The 24455-nt window shown below is 47.6% G+C and overlaps 1 protein-coding gene across 16 annotated transcripts in view; it reads right to left on the bottom strand.

Annotated features, from left to right (window-relative positions):
* NRXN3 (neurexin 3) overlaps positions 1-24455 on the bottom strand; it is a 289777-nt gene that overhangs the window by 154680 nt on the left and 110642 nt on the right. For 10 of the 16 annotated variants that reach the window (XM_083166931.1, XM_083166930.1, XM_083166928.1 and 7 more), the window contains 5 exons: positions 23808-24189; positions 22330-22520; positions 21026-21199; positions 18378-18404; positions 10592-10711 (listed from right to left, as the gene is read on the bottom strand). In XM_083166931.1, coding sequence (XP_083023057.1) covers positions 10592-10711; positions 18378-18404; positions 21026-21199; positions 22330-22520; positions 23808-24189 — 894 coding nt within the window. The remainder of the gene's footprint in view (positions 1-10591; positions 10712-18377; positions 18405-21025; positions 21200-22329; positions 22521-23807; positions 24190-24455) is intronic. The other 6 variants (XM_083166934.1, XM_083166933.1, XM_083166932.1 and 3 more) reach the window with 1 other exon arrangement.

The following is a 24455-nucleotide window of genomic DNA, read 5'->3' on the forward strand; positions in this document are numbered from 1 at the left end:
GGGGGAGGCACACAGTGCAGTAATTAAACACTTGCTGTGGGGACCAGACTGGGGGGGTGCAGAGCCCAGTAATAAACCAGTTTCTGCCAGGGACCAGGCGGGAGTGGGTACAGAGTGCAGTAATGAACCAGTTCCTTCCAAGGACCAGGCTGGGGCTTAAATTCAATATTTTTTTTAGATTTAAGTATATACATCATATAACCATAAAGCAAGCAGTGCTTAGCCAGTGACTAGGGATGGCCATCATTGCCATTGCCATCGATGGTTGCCATCGATGGCAATTCTGCAACTGCCCATCGATAGTGCTATACTATGCAATGGACCATCGATATTTTTACATATCGATAATCATCCATTGTGTTTGATTGATTGGCCTGTGGGTCAATCAAATCACGGGGGCGGGGCTTCCTGGGTGTCGGGGGGCGGAGCTTTGTTCCGTGTTTCGGCACTTTGAAAAAAAAAAAGCAAAACATTGTTTTGCTGTTCCATCGATGGAGGGAAACCATCTAGTTCTCCCCAATCGATGAATAAAGTATTCAGCATCGGCCATGAACCATCAATGATTTTGAATCATCAATGGTCGATGGCCATCCCTACCAGTGAACAACAGAAACATAGACCAGGCAGAGGGCTCCTATTATGGCAACAAACACGTTCAATAAAGTCAGAATAAATCCTGGTGGATTTCTACAGATGAGGGTCCAGAAAACCCAATAAACCAGTGTCTCTCCTACGCTGGAAAGTCCGTCCCCCAAAGCCCCCCCCCCGAAGCTGGGGAAAGAAGTGCCGTAAATCGCGGGTCCAGGGGAGGGGGCAAATCGGGTCATTTGATACTTCAGCCCTGTCTCCGCCCCCCGACCTGCACATTTGGTTGTCCTCTCCGGGCTTTTCCCGGAGTGACATTAAAAAGTCAGCAAGTATGAGGTAGAGGCCTGACCAGTGTGTATACAATCTGCTGATACCTACACAGCCAGGTGCACAGCCGGCATCTCCCATTGGTGGATACACAACTGTTAAAAAAAAAAAAATGTATACATCCTTCAGTTTTATGGGGTTTTTTCACCAATGTCATAAGAGATCACTGTGTTCCCCTTTATTCTGTCTGCACTGTAGCTAACTGATGCAGGTCTGTATATGAAGTCTTAAACACAGCTATCACAGGCATAGGTGCCGATTCTGTGGGTGCTTGAGGGCCCGATCACCCACGTAAATTGATGAGCACCCACCCGCTCAGCAGCGGCCCACCCACCCGTGTCCCACTGCACTCCCCCTCCCTCATCGCTGGCACAGGTACTGCGTGGGCATTTATGTATTTGGCACTGTGAGGGCATTTATGTATTTGGCACTGTTGCAATAATTTTAATATTGGAGACAACTGTGCTGCGTAATAATCAGTATTATTTTGTGACCACGCCCCTTTCCCATGAAGCCACTCCCCTAGATTTTTGGCTTGAGCACCCACCAGCAAAATCATAAATCGGCACCTATGATCACAGGCCATGTTTACTGGATGACTCCAGGAATGTCAGCAGACCCCTGAAAGATCAGACGATGCACTTGGATAAGATATACGTACTGTAGGTTGAGTAGTGCCACAATAGTCCCATTATCCATCCCTGCGTCACTATCACACAAATATCACCATCCGTGGCTTCTGTCATACAGTATCTCCCTTCCACGCCTCTCAGAAGTAGGGATGGCCATCGTTGTAAATGCTGCAATTGGCCATCGATAGTGCTAAACAATGCAATGGCTGACCGTGCATATTTTTACATATCGATGGTCAGCCATTGTGTTTGATTGATTGGCCTGTGGGCCAATTAAAACACGGGATCGGGGCTTCATGGGTGATGGGGCGGAGCTATACATTGTCAAAAATATTCAGCATTTTCCATGAACCATCAATGATTTCGAATAATCGATGGTCGATGACCATCCCTACTCAGAAGCACGGTAAAAAAAAATTTTTTTACATTTACCACAAGCAATTTACAGGTAGGTTAATTAGCTCCTAACAAAAAATTAACCATAGCATGAATGTGTGTGTTTGCTTGTACATATGGTAGGGAATATAGATTGTAACCTCGACTGGGGCAGGGACTGATATGAATGTTCTAATATTCTCTGTAAAGCGCTGCGGAATCTGTATGCGCTATATAAGAAACTGTTAATAAATAAATAAGACACTGCATGGCAGAAAAGGAAAGAATGTAGCTACAGTGCCACCATGTGTTGACATTGTAGAACTGCAGACAGAAGTACTACACTGCATTCACATTAAGTATACAGACAGTGCAATGCTGGAGGATAAGGATCTGATCTGCATTATTTTACCAAAGATCTCCGTATAAATTAAAAACATGATTTATGTTATTTGTTACACACATTCTATGCTGTAAATGCACAATTACCTACATAAGGGCCGGTTCCCAGATTTGTTGATCACAGAAGCGTCAGTAATTTTTCCTGTTCTTTTGTATGACCATAGCTGCCTACCCTCCCACATTCTGCAGGGGACTCCCTAAAATAGAAGCGTTCTCCCTATTTCCCTGCAGAGTCTAGCAATCTCCCTGATCACACCTAGGCCACTTTATGCAGCTGTTCCATTTTTTGGTAAAAATAAATAAATTAGAAATATATACATTCAATTGGAAGCATCAGTGGCATGTCCCTGCATTGGTTATAAGGCACAATGATCCCTATGGCTAAAGCAGTTTAAATAAGCTATTTCATGGCCACTTATTCGGAACCACGTGTAAAGCACAATACATGGACAAGTTCTGACACGTAGCAGTGTATTTTCTCCAACAAGTACAATAGATCTTACTAACTGCTTTGGGGCCCATCTCCATTTGGATGTCAGTAATTTTATAATGCGCTTCTCAGATGTAGCAAGACACACCCACTGCGCTTCGAAGTGCCGCCTTCACAATCTTCCTGAGATGCTTTTTAAAAAGTAGGCAAGTATGTGACACGTGTTGGAGGTTCTCTGTGCACTATGCTCTTTTGGCCGTGGCAAGACATTCTCTTTATATGTATACTAATATAAATATAAGCAGCAGAAGAAATCCCAGCATTCAGTGCAAATGTGATTGTACTAGAAGGCATATGTGTGTGGATCAGACTGCTTCCAAGAAGCTGGAACAGATATGTACTTATATATTATCAACCATCAGGCAAATACGATAATACATAGAGAAGTAATACGATCAGAGACAGAGAACAGGTCAGAGACCGAGGACAGGTCAGTGAGAGAGACAGAAAATGAAAGAGAGAGAGAGAGAGAGAGAGGGAGGGAGGGAAGGAACAAGGTCGGAGACACAGAGAGAGAGATAAATAAGTGAAACAATCAGAGAGAGGACAGATCAGAAACAGAGGACAGGATAGCGAGAGAGACGTAATAAGGTCAGAGAGAGGACAGGTCAGAGAGAGAGAAGTAACAAGGTCAGAGAGAGAGAGAGAAGTAACAAGGTCAGAGAGAGGACAGGTCAGAGAGAGAGAGACGTAATAAGGTCAGAGATAGGACAGGTCAGAGAGAGAGACGTAAAAAGGTCAGAGAGAGGACAGGTCAGAGAGAGACGTAAAAAGGTCAGAGAGAGAACAGGACAGAGAGAGAGAAGTAACAAGGTCAGAGACAGAGGACAGGTCAGAGAGAGAGAGAGAGGGTAACAAGGTCAGAGAGAGAGAAGTAACAAGGTCAGAGAGAGAGAGAACAGGTCAGAGAGAGAGAGAGAACAGGTCAGAGAGAGAGAGAGAGAAGACAGGTGCCAGAGAGAAAGAGGGGTAACAAGGTCAGAAAGGACAGGTCAGAGACAGAGGACAGGTCAGAGGGAGAGAGAGAGAGAGAGAGGGGTAACAAGGTCAGAGACAGAGGACAGGTCAGAGAGAGAGGTCACAAGGTCAGAGACAGAGGACAGGTCAGAGAGAGAGGGGGAGAGAGAGAAGTAATATGATCGGAGAGAGAGGAGGACAGGTCAGAGAGAGAAGAAATAAGGTCAGAGCGAGAGAGAGAGAGAGAGAGAGAGGACAAGTCAGAGAGATAGAGAAGTAATAAGGTCAGATAGAGAGAGAGGACAGGTCGGAGAGAGAGAGAGAGAGAGAGAGAGAGAGAGAGAAGTAACAAGGTCAAAGAGAAAGGACAGGTCAGATAGAGAAAGAGATGTAATAAGGTCAGAGATAGAGGGCAGGTCAGAGAGAGAGAGAAGTAACAAGGTCAGAGAGAGAGAACAGGTCAGAGAGAGAAAGAAAGAGTGAAGTAACAAGGTCAGAGAGAGAGGACAGGTCAGAGAGAGAGAGAGCGAGAGAGAGAAGTAACAAGGTCAGAGAGAGAAAGAAAGAGTGAAGTAACAAGGTCAGAGAGAGAGGACAGGTCAGAGAGAGAGAGAGTGAGAGAGAGAAGTAACAAGGTCAGAGAGAGAGGGCAGGTCAGAGAGAGTGAGAGAGAGAGAGAGAGAGAGAGAGAGAGAGAGAAGTAACAAGGTCAGAGATAGAGGGCAGGTCAGAGAGAGAGGGAGAGAGAGAAGTAACAAGGTCAGAGATAGAGGGCAGGTCAGAGAGAGAGAAAAGTAACAAGGTCAGAGAGAGAGAGAGAGAGAGACGTAATAATTTCAGAGACAGAGGACAGGTCAGAGAGAGACGTAATAAGGTCAGAGATAGGCGACAGGTCAGACAGAGAGAGAGAGAAGTAACAAGGTCAGGGAGAGAGGACAGGTCAGAGAGAGAGAGAGAGAAGTAACAAGGTCAGAGAGAGAGGACAAGTCAGAGAGAGAGGACAAGTCAGAGAGAGAGAGAGAGAGAGTGAGACATAATAAGGTCAGAGAGAGAGGACAGGTCAGAGAGAGAGAATTAATAAGGAAAGAGGAGACGGGTATGGATCACCTAAAGATGGTCGACACCGTTGGGTCGACATACTGCAAGGTTGACAAGGGTCTAGGTCAACATAGGACAAGGTCGACATGACATTAGGTCGACACAAGTCGACAGTAAAAATGTCGGCATGGGGTTTTTCACAGTTTTTTTACACAAATGTCGACATAGTCGACATGGAAACTGGATTACATGCACCACTGCATCCCCTCACATGGCTCGGTGCTTCGCTGTGCTCGGCACACTATTTTATTCTCCCACCACGCCCTAGTGGGGCATGAAATACCGCCTGTGAAAAACCCCATGTCGACCTTTTGACTGTCGACCTAGACCATGTTGACCTAATGTCATGTCGAACTTGTCCCATGTCGATTGAGACCCAATCTTTAGGTTGATCAACCGACCATATTCCGAGGAGACCATGAGAGATAGAGATATAAGTAAAGGGATACAAGAAAAGGGAATGAGAAGTAGGTTATAAAGTACAGAAGGATGGGCATTTTATATATATATATATATATATATATATATATATACACACACACACACACACACACACACACACACACACACATATACAGTTAGAAAAGGGAAGAGAAGGTTGCAGGAAAGTTTTGTTTTCTGCAGTGGTTTAATTAAATATTATAAACTAGGTGATTCATCGCGCCCTCCGGGCGCTCTTCACACCGTTGTGAGGGGCTTCGCCCCATCAGAATTAGAAATATATGTGAGTGTGAGATATAGTGTGAGGGGAGGTGACGTTGGGGGATGCGGGTGGGGCACTGTGCGCACCCCCCTTGGTGGTGGGCAGGCGCTAGGCTGTTTTTTTTGCAGGGGGGGTCTGGCGGACTATACTACTGTCCTCCCCCCTCCTTACAGCAACAGCCTGTAGCGTTCCCCGGCTCCGTCACCCACATGAACCCGCCCCCCTTCTGACAGAAAGGTGACGTTGGGGGATGCGGATGGGGCGCTGTGCGCATCCCCCTTGGTGGTGGGCAGGCGCTAGGCTGTTTTTTTTGCAGGGGGGGTCTGGCGGACTATACTACTGTCCTCCCCCCTCCTTACAGCAACAGGCTGTAGCGTGCCCCGGCTCCGTCACCAACATGAACCCGCCCCCCTTCTCACAGAAACCCGACACGCAGATCTGTGTTTGGTGACGGGCGGTAGCCGGCTCAGGGTGCAGTGGTAATATAATAACAGACCCTCGGAAAATGGCTGCCCCCATAATGCTGTATGGGGGCAGCCATTTTCCGACTGTGTGTTATTATTGGAGCCGGGTACCGTCCGTCGCCCGGCACTGATCAGCGGGTCTGGGGGGCGGTGTTTTTTTATCTGCCTTTGCCGGGGAGCGCTGTGGCAGAAGGGAGCCATGTTGACAAAGATAATGTGCCGCAGCGCCCCAGATCAGCGTGTCGGGGGGCGGAGTTAGGCGGGGACCGGTGTTGCTGCATGTGTGAGGCAGCAGGGGGGCGGGCGACAGTGGTGTAGCTAGGTGCCACGGCGCCCGGAGCAAAGGCATGTTTCGCGCCCCTCTAATTTGTAGTAGGTGAGGCTCCTGCACAGTGAAAAGTGGGCAGGGACCAACATTATACCACACACCGTAATGGCCATTGGACATTTTAGTGAACTCTGTAATTCCAATTACACATAAGCCCACACATGATGCCCATGACATACTATATAACACTCCGCAATGCCCATGACATACTATATAACACCGTAATCCCCATGACATACTATATAACACACCGTAATGCCCATTACATACTATATAACACACCGTAATGCCCATTACATACTATATACTATATAACACACCGTAATGCCCATGACATACTATATAACACACCGTAATGCCCATGACATACTAAATAACACTCCGCAATGCCCATGACATACTATATAACACATCGTAATGCCCATTACATACTATATAACACTCAGCAATGCCCATTACATACTATAAAACACTCCGCAATGCCCATTACATACAACACACCATAATGCCGATTACACATTTGACACATAAGTGCCACTTACCTCAATGCCAGGGGCTTCATGCTCAATGCCAAGGGGCTTCATGCTCGTTGCCAAGGGGGCAGTAGGGTGCAGCAGGGTGGGCGGGTGCAGTAGGATGCAGCAGGGTGGGTGGGTGAGTGCAGTAGGATGCAGCAGGGTGGGTGGGTGGCTGCAGTAGGGTGGGTTTGTGGGTGCAGCAGGGTGGGTGGCTGCAGTAGGATGTAGCAGGGTGGGTGGGTGGCTGCAGTAGGATGCAGCAGGGTGGGTGGGTGGCTGCAGTAGGGTGGGTTTGTGGGTGCAGCAGGGTGGGTGGGTGGCTGCAGTAGGATGTAGCAGGGTGGGTGGGTGGCTGCAGTAGGATGCAGCAGGGTGGGTGGGTGGCTGCAGTAGGGTGGGTTTGTGGGTACAGCAGAGTGGGTGGGTGGCTGCAGTAGGATGTAGCAGGGTGGGTGGGTGGCTGCAGTAGGATGCAGCAGGGTGGGTTTGTGGGTGCAGCAGGGTGGGTGGGTTATGTGGTTAGGAGGGTGAGTGCAGCAGGGTGGGAGTACACCATAGTTACAGCCAGGCGCCCCCCCCCTGCCTGTGCTGACAGTGTGTGTGTGTGTGCACACCTCCCCTCTCCCCTGTCAGTGTGCGCAATGCCGCCCGCTCTGCGCTGTGTCCGGGAGAGATATGCGGCTACGTAAAATTCATATCTCCCGCTGGACCGCTAGCCAATAGGCGCTCGCGGTCCAGCAGCCATCAGTTGATTGGCTGCTGGACCGCAAGCGCCCATTGGCTAGCGGTCCAGCGGGACCGTGAATTTTAAATAGCAGCAGCGAGCAATGCATGTCTCATGCACCGGACGGAGTGGGGAAGCGGGCGGGGAAGCTAGCTAGCTGGCGGGCGGGCGGGGAAGCTAGCAGGCTTGCGGGCGGGCGGGGGAGCTGGCTGGCTGGCGAGCGAGCTGGCGGTGCCACAGCACAGCTCCGGCGCCATGCAATCATCCTGCGGCCGGAGTGTGTGCTGGCGGGCGATATGTCCTGCGGGGCGGTGGGATAATGATGTGTGCCGCAGGCGTGGTCCAGCCGTCGCCCGACCCAGATCAGCGTGTCGGGGGGCGGGGTTAGCCGGGGACTGCTGTGGCAGAGGGGGGGGGGCGTGTTAATGTTGAAGGGGGGCGGGTGACGTATATGAGGGGGGGGCTGGGCGCGCGGTGTGTAGATGCCTTATGGGCAGGCAGGGGATGAGTGTGTTAGGGGAGGGGTTGTGGGTGGTGAGCAGGCGTGGATGGAGTTAGTGGGCAGGCATGGGGAGTGTTGGTCGAGGAGGGGTGTGTGCTTGTGGAGAGCATGTACGACGGATGCCTTGCTTCTGCAGTGTGGCTGACGGTGGATGGGCCTGTCAATCACCCCTGAAACCCCGCCCACCGTTTGCCACACTGCCTTGACTGACAGATCTGGCCAAATATATAAGAGATAATTAAGCTCTCTTCTTCGACTAGCAAATAATTAAGACCGCAAACGACCTCTTGATTTCGGTTGACCTTCTCTGCTAAATTCCCCATGACTCACTATTTTAAAGATGTGGGATTAACCTCTACCCTCCCGCTACCCTATGTGGAAGTGTCACAGCCTCATACATGTACAGAGACATCGCAGGTACTGTATGTAGTATACAACATTCAGAAAAGATTCCAGCCACAATCACTTACCTGGAACTATTCTGCTGCATTGGACTTAACTTACCTTGTAGTGCACCAGGGAGAATTCATTTCTGTGTTACCACGAGCAACAGAGGACAGCTGAACATACACCTTCTTACCACTAGAGAAGAGGTACTCCCCTCTTTGGAGAGTACCCACAGTGTGACAGTTCTTGCTTTATTATTACACACTACAATCCATACCATTACAAAACTCTTTATTGGGATAATATTCCTAAATCCCACATATCAGTGTTTGTGTCCTGTGATAATTGTTGTATATATGGCTTGACCTGGGTTCCAACTGAGGCCACCTACCTCTCTGCAGACCAGCTATCAGTAACTACTGTGGATCCATTGGTGACAACAGGCATGTCTATAACTATGACAGCATCTAAAGCCCATATAATACCAAAATGGTTGGTAGATGCCCACCAGTTGGCTTATGCGTGTGTGCCTGGGTTGCTGCGTGCCTACATCGCTAATGCCTCCAGCATTAGTGCTTCCATTAAGTCCCAAAAATTCATAAGCAATATATTGGTTCAGAGATTGGGAGCAATGCGGGGCTGAACTGCAGACACAGTAGTGGCATGCAGAAGCCAGCAGGGGCAGTAATGAGCAGGATATATGTGGTCAGCTCTTTGTAGATGTAACCAGATGCTGAACCGGGAGGAGAGGCATGAAGGGGGGACAAGCGGCAGGGGGGAAAACTGACTCCTAGCGGGCAAGCCCCAATCTGGTTTATCCTCTGCTTTGGTAAAAAAAGAAGAGAATAAGAATAATCAGGTGTGAGTGACTTCTGCACAAGACAGAGAGGTTACGCATTGTGTCAGCGGACGATGAGGGACAGCCGCCAATGGTTGGATAAACCATGGCATACAAGTGGCATGTAAGGAAGTCTGTTGATCATGAAGGGTTAATGAGAAGATATAATGAGCATGTAAGTGACATGGTAGAAGATCTGATGGACTTTTTAGCATGCCAAGGAGGTCTGATGGGCATATAGGAGGTAGTAGGGGAGATCTGATGTACACCAGAGGTCTTAAAACTAGCTCATGGTGGAGATCTGATGGGCATATAGGAGGTAGTAGGAGAGATCTGATGGACACCAGCGGTCTTAGGAGCACATGGTGGAGGTCTGATGGGCATATGGTGGAGGTCTGATGGGCATATGGTGGAGGTCTGATGGGCATATAGAAGGCAGGTGGGAAAAAGAGTGTTGGGAATGCCTATGAGGTCTGAGGGACATGCTGAAGTGGTGTGAGGAGCATGTGGAGGAGGTCTGATTGGTCTGATGGGAAAACGGAGGTGGTCTGATGAGCATACGGGGGAAATGTGATGAGCGGGTTGTGGAAGTTTCCTCATGGGCTTTTCCTTTACTTACTTTTACCATCATCTATGCCATATTCCCTACATCAGCTCCAAACCCTCAGTTTCTGCCACCCTGATGATTATTTCAGTGTCCTGTGCCCTGATGCAGCAGTGTCTATATACCATGTAACTGTCCTGCATTGTCTTGTACTGGAAGTTGCTGTTTTATTGATCTGGTTATATAATTTGTTAGGTGCTACGGAACTCTTGTGGCACCATACACAGGATGATGATGATAATAATAGTAATAATAATAATAATATAGGAAATTCTGAAGATTGGCAAAAGTCAAAATGTAAATGCCCATTTCATGTGTGTATAGTTTGTGACCATTGTGGCTCAAATGACTGTAACACACAAAATGTGGCTCAAATGACTGAAACACCTGAAATGTGGCTCAGATGACTGTAACACATGAAATGTGGCTCAAATGACTGAAACACATGAAATGTAGCTCAGATGGCTGTAACACCTGAGATGTGGCTCAAATGACTGTAACACATGAAATGTAGCTCAAATGACTGTAACACATGAAATGTGATCTCCGATTTAGCCATGATGGTGAATTCAGGACAACTGTTTCATTCCTCAGACCTAGTGTAGAACGTGGACTCAGATGGAACTTTCTATGGATATATAGGAATGTACTCACGGTCATTGCACTGTGGCCCAGAGTAGGATGTCATGGAGCAGTCGCAGGTGAACCCCTCCCATTGCTGTATGCAGACACCTTGATTTGCGCAGGAGCCCTCCTGGCAGGTCGTTGTAGGACCTAGAACCCAGCACAGAGGAGAACATTGAAGATTACAGCTGGTGACCACAGATTCCCACCACCAAACTCTCTCTAGTAACATGCAGCAATGACACATATCAATCATGCGGGGCTGAGAGTGTACAGAGCAGGTGCTACATGCATAGAGGAGACTCAAATCACAGGAGAACCCATCTACCGTCCACCCTCAGGAAACCTGCCCATAGTGGCTGGGATCCAACACTGTCGACAACTGGAAAATGTTGACATGGATACATCAACATTAACCATAGGGTTAAGCTTAGGAGTTACGGTTAGGCTTACCTGAAAAATACGTTGTGGTCATGCCGACATGTCATCAGTTCCCAATATCCTCTCCCTATAGCTCCTCCTCTTACTGTATGAGGCTATATTTCATCTTATCCTGTATATCCCCTTTCTGTAGAACTCCCAAGTATGCTGTATATAACCTCCTAGAACACACCTAATATTCCCCAAAACTCTCATTACTGGGTATCTGCCCCTATAACCACACATATTTCTTCCTATAGATCCCCTTATAGCTCATAATTGCCAATATTGTAAGATAACCCTAAAGGAGATTTTGTATCATTTAGTAAGTGTGTGTGTGTATGTGGGGGATGCAGTCAAAATCCCGACGGTCAAAATCCCGACGGTCAAAATACCGACAGCAATTGACAGAAAGTCAAAATCCCGACATGGTCAAAATCCCGACATTTAAAATCCCGACATGGTCAAAATACCGACAAGGTCAAAATACCGACATTTAAAATCCCGACAAGTTCAAAATACCGACACATAGAATGTAGACAGGTGAAAAAGTCAACATGACTTTCGGGCGACAGGTCGCGAGGTCGACATGGGTTTTTCACTGTTTCTTGACCCGACATGTGCCGACAGGCGGTATTTCATGCCCTACCATCCACTAGGGCGTGGTGGGAGAATAAAATAGTGTGCCGAGCGTAGCGAGGCACCGTGCCCGAAGCATTGCGAGCGCAGCGAGCTATGCGAGGGGCTGCGGTTGACTTCCAACTGTGTCCATGTCGACTGTGTCGACATTCAGGTAAAAAAACTGTGAAAAGCCCATATTGACCTCGCGAGCTGTCGCCCGAAAGTCATGTTGACTTTTTCACCTGTCTACATTCTATGTGTCGGTATTTTGAACTTGTCGGGATTTTAAATGTCGGTATTTTGACCTTGTCGGTATTTTGACCATGTCGGGATTTTAAATGTCGGGATTTTGACTTTCTGTCAATTGCTGTCGGTATTATGACCGTCGGGATTTTGACCGTCAGGATTTCATACCGAATCCGTATGTGGGGGGGGGGGGGGGTTTCTGGTGTCAGGAGTAAGGTCATCATGGTGCTTTCCCCTGCTGCTCACTGCTGCGATTTGCACAGAGCAAAGCCACCGTGAATCATATTAAGTTCCCACATCACCCACTTCCTCCAAGGGACCGATTTACCCCCTCCCCTAGCATTCCAGGGGAGCTCCCCAATGTTCTGGCATCTCCTGGACATTAGAGGACAGAATGATAGTCCCATAACTACTTCTGGTATCCTCTAAAACTCTCTGATTACTCCTAGAATGGCTCCCCATGTCCTCCCGTTACTGCTCCTATAGCTCCCTATATCCTCCCGTTACTGCTCCTATAGCTCCCTATATCCTCGCGTTACTGCTCCTATAGCTCCTTATATCCTCCCATTACTGCTTCAATAGCTCCCTATATCCTCCCGTTACTGCTCCTATAGCTCCCTATATCCTCCCGTTAACTGTTCCTATAGCTCCTTATATCCTCCCGTTAACTGTTCCTATAGCTCCTTATATCCTCCCGTTAACTGTTCCTATAGCTCCTTATATCCTCCCGTTACTGTTCCTATAGCTCCTTATATCCTCCCGTTACTGCTCCTAAAGTTATCTGTATCCTCCCATTTCTTCACCTATAGCTCTCTATATCCTTCCGTTACTGGCAGGGGCTGGCTGGCAACTTTCAGCCTGGGGGGCAAATACAAACAAAAGGCCCTGGCTTGTCTACCACCACACAAATCCTGCCGGTGTGTAAAAACGATAAGCAGCAAAAGTGCATTTATTGCAGCAGAGCACAAAATACTGCTTGTTTATCCCCCTAAATGCCACACACCTTACTTGCAGCTGTCCAGAACACGGAGTAGTGCTCCACAGTGACACGATCACTCAGAGGTGTCTGGGAGGAGCCATGTGACGCAGCAACTGGTGGATTCATCCAGCTTTGTAGCTACTTGAAGCTGCCGCACATGTGCGGCACTTGGTGAGCTACTGTATGAGGGGAATGGTGTGCGGCGGGGCAGGGCGGGTGAGTTTGTCAACCTGTTGTGCCGCACAATTGAACCCTCCTTCCCAGCATGTCAGCACAATTCATGACTGGGACCAGGAAAGCTGTGGGCCTGGAGACAGCCAGGACCCCAGAGCAGCTACATCCCCTGCACCCACAGTAGTTACATCACTGGCTGCAGGGGTACAGCAATATGCACCTTCCCACCAACAGCCCCTTTTTCCAATACAGCTTCAGAAGCATTGTTAGGCTGCTTTAGCATTCAGCTCCTTGTTATGTTTGGGGCGGAGCTTAGCTCTGCATTATTACTTTATTGGACAGTGGAAAGGAAGGGGAGGATTGGGAAGTGACCTGCAGGAAAGGCTTCTGTCTGCACCTAACAATCAGAGACACTGACCAACACAGCTGGGCAGTGTGACCCCCCCACCGCGCATCACGCTAAGCCCTACCCTATCACACTGAGCCATTTCTCTTTATGCCGGACGCAGCAGTCAGCCCATGCACTAGTCTGACCCTGACACTGGGGCGTAACTACTAACTAGACCTATTTGGGCCCATAGCAAAATTTTACCTGTGTCTGACCAGCCAGACCATTCCTGCAACTGCCCAGATAGGCCCAACACCTCATCACGCCTGAGTCTGCACTACGACTCCACACAAAAACCTTAGGGACACATGCGCAGGACACGCCACCCTACTGCAACCAATGTCGCCACTATGTCCAACCTAGACCCACAAATAAAGACAATCTAAAAATCTCATATATATACTATATATACTGTGCAAGGTCCGGCACTGCCCATTGTTGCATAAATACACTCTGCCTGGGTGCTCATCCAGAGGGACAACACCCACCATACAAACACTCCAAATAAATCTGTCACTCCGGGTCTTGTTAAAGTGCAAAAAGGTGCTTTTCTGCTGTCTACGGCGTTTTGGGACTCACCCGTCTTCAGGACATACACGTGTATGTCCTGAAGATGGGCGAGTCCCGAAACAGCAGTAAAGCACCTTTTTGCACTTTAACAAGACATCTTTATTTGGAGTGTGTGTATATATATATATATATATATATATATATATATATATATATATATATATATATACATACACACACACACATACTGTACACACACACACACACACACACACACACACAGAAAACCATTCTACCCATAAATAAGTGCAGGGTGAGAGCACCATAGCACCTACTATAGTTACTCCATTACACACATATAAACATACAGTACATATGTACAGTTACACACATACAGTCACATATAGTCACACAAATAGTACAACACATCATATATATATATATAAATATATATATATATATATGTCACAAATAGTCACACACTTATCTATGTACAGGCAGACACACATATGCATACAGCCACACGCAGTGCACATGTATATAATATATATTGTCACATACACATAATATGGTACCTCATCACACTATTACTGGGTGGGCCCAGTGTCTTTATTGCAGCTGCCTCCTCCAGTCCTCACATGTTGTGCACTCTGTGTGCAGGCTGCCGTGTAGCTCCGCCCACCTGCTCGATCTCATTCTCCACTCCCCTCCTGTTTAACCCCTACAGCTAGCAGAGCAATAGGAGAGGAGGAGGGACAGGCAGGACACCAGGACAGCCCAAGTGCTGTCTAGCTCCGCGGTGGCCATCTTTAACAGGAACAATGGCATCATGGGATTTGTAGTTAATCTTTGACTGCTCAGAGTCTGAGCAGTAACAGTTAAACTACAAATCCCATGTGCCGCTATTTTTCCTGCTCTGGAGTCTGACAGCCGGGTTCCTCCGTTCAGGCTGGTGGTACGTCAAACTTATCAGCCTGAATCTCACACAGTGGCCCGAGTGCTGCATAACTGCACCGGCCTGGGGGGCACATGGCACCCTGCCCCCCGGCCCAGCCCGCCTCTGGTTACTGCTCCTACAGCTCCCTATATCCTCCTGTTGCTGCTCATACAGCTCCCCATATCCTCCTGTTACTGCTTACAGCTTTCTATATCCTTCCGTTACTGCTCCTATAGCTCCCTATATCCTTCTGTTATGCTCCTATAGTTACCTACTGTATATCCTCCTGTTACTGCTCCTAAAGTTCCCTATATCCTCCCGTTACTGCTCCTATAAATCCCTATATACTTCTGTTACTGCTCCTATAGTTACCTATATCCTCCCGTTACTGCTCCTATAGCTCCCTGTATTCTCCTGTTACTGCTCCTATCAGTGGCGTAACTAGATACATGTGGGCCCCATAGCAAAAGTTTGTAAGGGCCCCTATTTATCACCTAATGCTGAAAAATATATACAGCACATGTAACCTTGACAGGCAAAGTGGGCCCCTCTCAGCTCTGGGCCCCATAGCAGCTGCACCCCCTGCACCAATGGTAGTTACGCCCTTGGCTCCTATAGCTCCCTACATCCTCCCGTTATTGCTCCTATAGCTCCCCGTATCCATCCGTTACTGCTCTGGAAGTGCTGCTGGATTTGAAAAGATTGACTGGACGCTGATTGGCTGAATTCTATCAGCCAATCAGCGTCCGGGTAGTCTTTTCAAATTGAGCAGCGCTCCCCCCCCTCCCCCCGCGCCACCCGGGAAATAGTGCTACAAGCTCCCAGACCCTGCTGCCTGCACGTAGGAGAGAGGGGGTCCCAGTTAATTATTTTGCCTAGGGGCCCGGGCTAATGTTAAGCCTGTAAATGCTCCTATAGCTCCCTATATCCTCCCATCACTGCTCCTATAGATCTATATATCCTCCTGTTACTGTTCCTATAGCTCCCTACAGTAGGAGCAAGTTTCATCTTTGCTCCTTTGGCCATGGCTAGCCATGGCTATTCTATTGTTCTCAGCTGCAATACGTATTGTATTGCAGATGAGAACATTAGAATAGCCATGGCTAGCCATGACCAAAGGAGCAAAGATGAAACTTGCTCCTACTGTATATCCTCCTGTTACTGCTCATATAGATCCCTATATCCTCCCATTACTGCTCCTATAGCTCTCTATATCCTCCTGTTACTGCTGCTATAGCTCCCTGTATCCTCCTGTAACTGCTCCTATAGATCTCTACATCCTCCCGTAACTGCTTATATACAGTAGCTCCCTATATCCTCCTGTTACTGCTCCTATAGCTCCCTATATCCTCCCGTTACTGCTCCTATAGCTCCCTATATCCTCCCGTTACTGCTCCTATAGCTCCCTATATCCTCCCATTACTGCTCATATAGCTCCCTATATCCTCCTCCCATTACTGATCCTATAGCTCCCTATATCCTCCAATTACGGCTCCTATAGCTCCCTACATCTTCCTGTTACTGCTCCTATAGCTCCCTATATCCTCCCGTTACTGCTCCTATAGCTCACTATATCCTCCCATTACTGCTCCTATAGCTCCCTATATCCTCCCATTACTGCTCCTATAGCTCCTTACATCCTCCCGTTACTGGTCCTATAGCTCCTTACATCCTCCTGTTTCTGCTCCTATAGCTCCCTATATCCTCCCTAGAACTAGTTATAACTCTTCCTTTTACTCTCTAGATCAGGGGTTCTCAAACTGTGGGTCCTGACCTGCTCAGCATGGGGTCGCGAATCCATGTTGCTGACCATCAGGCTGATGACTTTTGTGGAAAATCTGTTGAATTGTCTGTTATTTTAGACTCCTCCAATCGTTTTGAGCCTCTACAATGCTGCTGCGCCATGCATGTCCTGTCTGCTGCCTACACATGTGATGTGATGACCTTCCGCAGTAACTTGCTGGGGTCCTATAATAATTGTTATTGTCTGATGGGGTCCCAGAGCAAAATAGTTTGAGGTCCCCTGCTCTAGATCATCTATTTCTACCAGTAGCGTAACTCCTCCTATTATGATTTATTTCCTCCTGTAACTCCCTGGATGCAATTATAACTTCTATTATAACACTTAAATATATAGCATACTGTCTCACAGTCATCTACTTCAGTAGCCAGCCCATCGTACTGCTGGCTAAAGATAGCCGGCCCATTGTACTGCCGGCTGCAGGTAGCCAACTCACTATACAGGTAGCCGGCCTATTGTACTGCAGGCTGTAGGCAGCCAGCCCATTGTACTGCCGGCTATAGGTAGCTGGCCCATTGTACTGCCGGCTGCAGGTAGCCGGCCCATTGTACTGCCGGCTGCAGGTAGCCGGCCCATTGTACTGCCGGTGGTAGGTAGCCAGCTCATTGTACTGCCGGCGGTAGGTAGCCGGCTCATTGTACCACCGTCTGTGGGTAGCCAGCCCATGTCGGTTGAAGGTCACCAGCCCACTGCACGGCCGGCTATAGGCAGCCGGCCCATTGTACCACTGGCTGTAGGTAGCCAGCTCATTGTACTGCTGGCGGTAGGTAGCCGGCTCATTGTACCAATGGCTGTGGGTAGCCAGCCCATGCCGGTTGAAGGACGCCAGCCGGCCCATTGTACTGCCGGCTGTGGGTAAGTAACCTGCTCCCTACAGGTGCAGAGACAGCTGACTCTTACCCAGCACATGGCAGATAGTAACACACAGAGGGAGTAACAATCGCTTTGATAAAAGAACATTATATACACACTGCCACAGTCACAGCTATACTAACATTACAGTTTACAGTACATTGCTGCAGAATGAGGAGACTTCTAGGCACCATTTGATAACCCTCTGGTACCACTGTACCATTACTGGGGCCCCTGTCTATGGTGGGACAGGTACCATCCACTCTAACTATAGTGTAATTTGCTTTTCATGCATTCCCTAGCATGCGGTAGGGGTGACAGGTCCTGCAAGTGTTTTACTCTTTGCTAAAGGACATCATTCTTTGGACGTAAACCACCTGCGATTTGCTAGAACCCCCAAAGCCCTCCCCATCTTGGCACCCCAACAGACATGCTTCACAGGATAAGTCGGGGTGCTGAGCACAGAATGCAAGGTACACGGAAAGCACAGCATGCAGAGGACACAGGTGACCAGACAATGAGGAGACTTACTGAGAGCATAGTCAGCACTGAATGGTTACGGAGGTCAAGCACAGACCTAACGTTCAAGGCATATGACCCTCACCCTCCATGCAAGTGCCCTGCAGAAGATAAAACATCCCCCGGATATATGTCCCAGATTTGCCATATCTCTCCCGGTAAGGCTGGTGACAAGCTGGATCCATTACTCATGATATCTGCCCACTCAGTGCTGACTACGCTTTCATAACACAAACAGCCAAACCAGCAGCCAGCCAGCTCCACAGTCTTCTCCCCAGAATGAGCCCCCCAGGAGACACAGGCGCCCTCTGGCTGTGGTGTGGCTGAGTTACAATGGAAACGCTGGTTAGGAGGATATGGGCAGACTACCTTGTAGATTAGCTTTGGTCAAAGCATCTTTGTTAGCCAAGGAACAAAAACAAAGCAGATGTTAGTACAGCAGCGATTCTCGGGGGGGAATCCTAACCTCAAGCCCCCACCACCACTTATCCGTCACCACTACCCCCACAAGCAGAAGCATCCAAGCAGTCGGCAGCAGATGGCGAGCAGCCAGGGAGTCCTGTGTACAAGCAAAGCTCACAGTGCAAGAAGCAGAGCACACTGCCTTTCACTAAGTGGGCAGGGGTGGATCAGCTGAGACCCCGCCCCCGAGGACCATCACCTTGTCTCCCTGGATCACAGGTGCACCCATGGTTTATTAAAACACACAGATTTAAAGAGACGCAACTTCATCCTTATACAGAATAAGGTATAAGAACAATGGGCTCCTGTCAATGTGGCATTGCTTCACAGTATTAAACACATTCATGACACCCCCAATATGACAGCGGTGTGGACCCTGCATGGATGGACCTTACATGTTACAAGGAGTTGTCGGCTTAACTGTTAGTTCTCACATTGGCAGTGGATACTTGGCTCTAGTACTCATTAATGCCTGAGCCTGTGTGTGGGTGCTGTGTGATGCCTACAGAAAGATGCAAGGTAGTCAGCCTGCAAAGTGTGCATCAGTGTTAATACTGTATGTGATCTAATATCCAGTGTAGTAAAATGATTGTAGATAATAGGAAAGTAAAATCATCACAATAAAATATTTTTTCCCCTCTGCAGTACTACGAGCTTAGGGTAGGTGGCACCATGTCACCACTGTGGAGGTAGCAACCTGTTATAATAATGGAAGACATAGCACCTTACTACCTGGGGAGAATTACCAAGACACAGGATAAAGGTGCTGTCACCAGAAGGAGATAGACATACTGTAGTAAGATGACTGCATGAATTGTTGTGGTTGCTTGGTTGCTATGGGTTACAACGTCTGTGTTCAGGTGTGTATTGGTAATTAATGCCACAGGAAAGACACCCCCCCCCCCTCACTACCTGGTGGGACGACCCTTCTGGTTTGGCGGAGGGTGACAGACTGGTGGTTATGGGTGTGTTAGGGGGTGGACAGTGACATGTTGGTGTGAGTGTGTGAGGGGGTGGAGGGTGGCAGAGGCCCTATGAGGAAAGATCCTACCTCTTCAACAGACCACGCCCCCTCAACATACCCCGCCCCTCCATGAGGGCTGCTTCCAGAAATGTCCCAGGCTGCTTTTCCAACCCAGTACATTCCTGTTTCCCACCCCCACTCCACTATTGGTGGAGGGGTGGAAAACAATGGTGGAAAACAATGATCTGCTTAAATATATATTAAATATAATGAATGGTTTCTTCTAATTGTATAAAAATTTTATTAAATATTATATTCATTTGCACAAGAGAAAATATTTTGTATAAATACAAGTATTGAATTAAAACAATATTATCTTAGAACACAAAGAATTCTATTATTTAAAATTCATATATATGATTAGATTTTGCACAATACCACTGGATATATGGGATATATATAGTTGAATGTTTACCTCCAACAAAGCCACAAGTGACAGGATGTATTACCAGGAAGCCGACATTGTCCCGTGGTGGTGGGTGATGTTTTTGCAGTCCCACAATGGCACTTGGGAATTTATAGAAGGTAGACCTGGATGAACCTATTGTTCCCTCGAATAAGCCTCTGGATTAAATGGTGGAATTTTGGTGGTGAAGATGTAAGTCCCAAAAATAAAGCCAATAGCAATAATGCAGTGGTGTTTGTTAAACGCTCAATGCGTTTCCCTGGGTCAGTCACCCAGCTTCTTTAGGAGCAGAATTGTGCAAATAAATAGAATATTTAATTAACATTTTTATACAATTAGAAGAAACCGTTCATTATATTTAACATGATAGGTCGACATGGTCAAAGGATTGATATTTCTTGTGGGTGACTAAGGTAGGTAAGCAGAGATGTCCCCCACTTCCTTATGTACAAACAAACCTGGAACAATGCACATGAACAAACTGAGCAGAATAAGAGGTGGCTCAATGGGAGGATTAGACCCCCAACAAAACAAGACGTTAATGGCATAAAGCAGTGTTTATTGGCAAATGGCAGTACATGGAACGTATCGTAGAGGCAGAGCATTATTGGGCTGCCTATCAATGTTCACAAAGGCATGGACCATTTATCAGCCATTCAGTATATAAACTACATCCATTCCTTGTTCAGGACACAATGAAGTCAAATGTTACAGTCACTTCCATTCATCATTTTGACTGTAAGCTCTTGGAGCTAGGACATCAGTAGCCACAGTTTGATGCTCTAACATCGCTTTGTGAAGTAATGTTATACACAACAGTTACAAATAAATAATACAAAAAAAATGGTTTTGTCAATGAAATGAATTTCCCATTTGCTGTGGCAGAGTGGAAACATGGAATGTGGAGAGTGGCTGGAAAGACTCAGTCCGTGTCCTAGGTGTCCATTGGATGATTGTGACGGAGTGAAAGGAGGGAGAGGAGAATGGAAGAGAGCAACAGGGTAAAGGAACTTGACACTGCTGATGCGCAGGAGAGTGATGAGGATGGGGGTGGGATGGATGCGCCAAGGAATGGTGTTAAAAGGTCCAAAAGGCGGACGGTGCCTTCACTGTATGAGGTTGTACCTTCACATCCACGTTCAATCTGGCCACTTCGGTGCAAGGCATCGCTGATCAGGTCAGGTAGTCGTCCGTTGAGGTCCACGGAGGCTAGGCAGCCTTGAAAGCCATCGCGGGAAGCCACCAGTTTAGGCAAGCTGGTGTACATGCTCTGCACCAAGCCAGCAATGTATAAGTCACCTGTGGGCACAGAATGAAGTTCAATAACTGGTCTGAGAAATCACTTGTGCCTAAGCTACAATGCCTATGATGGACCTATAATCACTGGTGCCTAAGCTACAATGCCTATGATGGACCTTTAACCACCGGTGGCTAAGCTACAATGCCTATGATGGACCTTTAACCACCGGTGGCTAAGCTACAATGCCTATGATGGACCTTTAACCACCGGTGGCTAAGCTACAATGTCTATGATGGACCTTCAACCACCGGTGGCTAAGCTACAATGCCTATGATGGACCTATAACCACCAGGGGCTAAGCTACAGTGTCTGTGATAGACCTACTGTATAACCACTGATGCCTAAACTATAATGTCTATGATGGACATATAACCAATGGTAGCAAGGCTACAATGTCTATGATGGCTCTATAACCATCAATGGTGAAGCTACAATGCCTATGATGGACCTATAACCATCAATGGTGAAGCTACAATGCCTATGATGGACCTATAACCACTGGTGGCTAAGCTACAATGTCTATGATGCACCGATAACCACGATGACTAAGCTACAATGTCTATGATGGCCCTATAACCATCAATGGTGAAGCTACAATGTCTATGATGGACCTATAACCTCTGGTGGCTAAGCTGCAATGTTTATGATTTACCTACAGTATAACCATGATGGCTGTGCTACAATGTCTATGATGGACCTATAACCACTGGTGGCTAAGCTAGTGTTGAAGACAGGATGTTGCCCATAGCAACCAATCCGATTCTACTTCTTATTTATTTAGCACTTTCAAGAAGATAATAGGTAGAATCTGATTGGTTGTCCATAGCAACACCCCATCTTCAATAGAACGCCCTGTTCCTGAAATATCAGACTGTCCTCTTTGTCACATCACTATCTGCAACTATTTAGCAGAAATCAAAACATCATGGAAACTACTTACACCAATTTACTTGTTGACCTATTTGCTGGTGACCTACTAATCCATACTCATAATTGGAATTCTAGTCTAGTCAAAATCAATGGTCGCCACCGCTGTGATAAGTATACGGGTGCATTTCCCATGTCCGCCATCTTCCTAACCCAATACCGTCACTAATTATGGATGCTCCAGGACACACTCAGTTCTCACCTTTCAGGTCCAGATTTTTTGCGCCATTAATAACCTGCGTCACGGCCTTGGAGTCGACCTTCAGAGTGTGCGTGTTGCTGTTGTCCCGAGTTATCACCACATGATGCCACTGATTGTCGTTGAGTTGGCGATCGCTGTTTCCTTTGATGACGTTGGAGCCGTTGCCAAGGTCAAACACGTAATGGATGTACCTGGAGAAAGCAGGCGAGTCAGGTGGGTCTGCAAAGCGTAGCCTAGCCCACCCTTGTCAGACCACTGGTAGACAACCCACTACCCACAAAACCCACGGCTGATGTCACTAGTTGCTAGGGAGAACATGCTGCCAGGGTGCGATAATATTAATAATTCAGGACTAAGCCGAAGGGGGGGGGGGAGAGAAATAATTAGGAAACTGAATGGAACTTTGCTGGAGAGATAACAATGGCCCTTATTCTGGTTGGTGCGGTAATGTCCGCGTGCGTTCGTGCCGCCGATGTTTTGTGTCTGCACATGTGCGAATGGAACGCACGTCCAAATTCCGCATGAAATGTGTACACTACGAACAGAGGGTGGAGAGGGGCGTGAAGGGCTGTTTGGGCTCATTACCATATGTTTACACCCCGCGTTTCATGGGCGTTCCCATGAAAACGCTGGGCGTACGTATGGTAATGCGGCCGTGACGCACGTGTAGGGGGCGGACATATGACATTGCCGGATGTCAGCTGCCCGCCCAGATCCCTGCTTTTGCACGGAGAAATGCCCGTGTGGTCTGAGGTTGCGGGAGCTGGCGGACCACTCGGTCCTGCATTCGATGGTCTGCGACCATCGAATGATGGGGGAGGTTCCAAGAGATGGAGGAGGTGTATCCGTGAGAAATCCACTCGTGCTCCGTGCGGTCAGCGGCTTACCGCATTCGGACGGAGTGAGCGATCCGTACGAAAGGCGGGGTTTAGGACGCACGGTCCTGCCCGCATATTCGGCTCCGTCCGCACCGACCAGAATAAGGCCCAATGTTATCTGCAAATAAAGAGATTTCCAAATCAGCTATTTCTCCTGCCCATTGTTATAAAGTAGGATTAACTGATGTGACTGTACCAGCAGAACAGGAAACTGGCCTATATATATATATATATATATATATATATATATATATATATATATATATATATATATATATATATATATATACTGTATATATATATATATATATTAATATTATTATTGTTTGGTGACTATGAGGCTTATGCAGAGAGGACGGAGATGGTCCCAAAACTCGGGGCTCAAATTGTTTTCATGAATATATCTGCAATTGTGACCAAATGCAAACCAGCCTTGACCGTCGGCAACATTGGCAGAGTGTCCTGTGACACCAGGCAACAGAAGGTCTTACAGGTCAAATTATGAATTCATATTTTGAAAATAAATGTCCATTGCCCCTTCTCCAATAACGGCCAGCGGACAAATCCCATCCCCTCCCCATTGACCTCATCTTCTCATACCCCTTGACCAGCTCCACCGCGATGAAGTCGTTGCCATCTCCACTGTTGAACAGAATGAAGCCGTCGGGTGAGATGGTCTTGAACTGGAAGAAGAGATGCATGGAAGTGTAGGCTTGCAGGGTGGACAGGGTCAGGTAGCTGGCCTTGGTCCTGAAGGTGACCGGATCGGCAATGATAGGCCTTATGCCAAACCGCGCTTTCAGCTCGCAGTAGTCAATGTCCCCGTTCTTGCACAGGTCAATGTAGAGAAGACCGTTGAACATGAGGCTCTGGAGGTGCCCAATGAACCTTGAGGGCACAGCAGAGGCAAAGCGTTTTTCTGTCATCACTCCAGTCTCAATATTGTGGAACTCCAGGCGGGTGTGGTCACCTGCCATAGTACCTGGATAACGGGACCAAAGTCATTAAGATGTTAGGTCATACACAAACAGCAACGCGTGTGCAGGTACCAGGGAATGATGGTCAAATGCTAGAAGGGGATTTGTAGGGATTTTATGCATAATATCCATCACTTTTGTAATGAGAGTGTTAAGTTATTTAACTGATGAGTCATAATTAACCAGCTGGTGTGAGTACTATAGGTGGATGTGGACTAGAAGGTTAAAATCATGTACAAGATTGCCATCTGCTGGTCAAATCCAAGAATGC

The sequence above is a fragment of the Crinia signifera genome, chromosome 12, assembly GCF_055691185.1.
Source record: "Crinia signifera chromosome 12, ASM5569118v1, whole genome shotgun sequence".
In the NCBI taxonomy this organism is placed as follows: domain Eukaryota; kingdom Metazoa; phylum Chordata; class Amphibia; order Anura; family Myobatrachidae; genus Crinia; species Crinia signifera.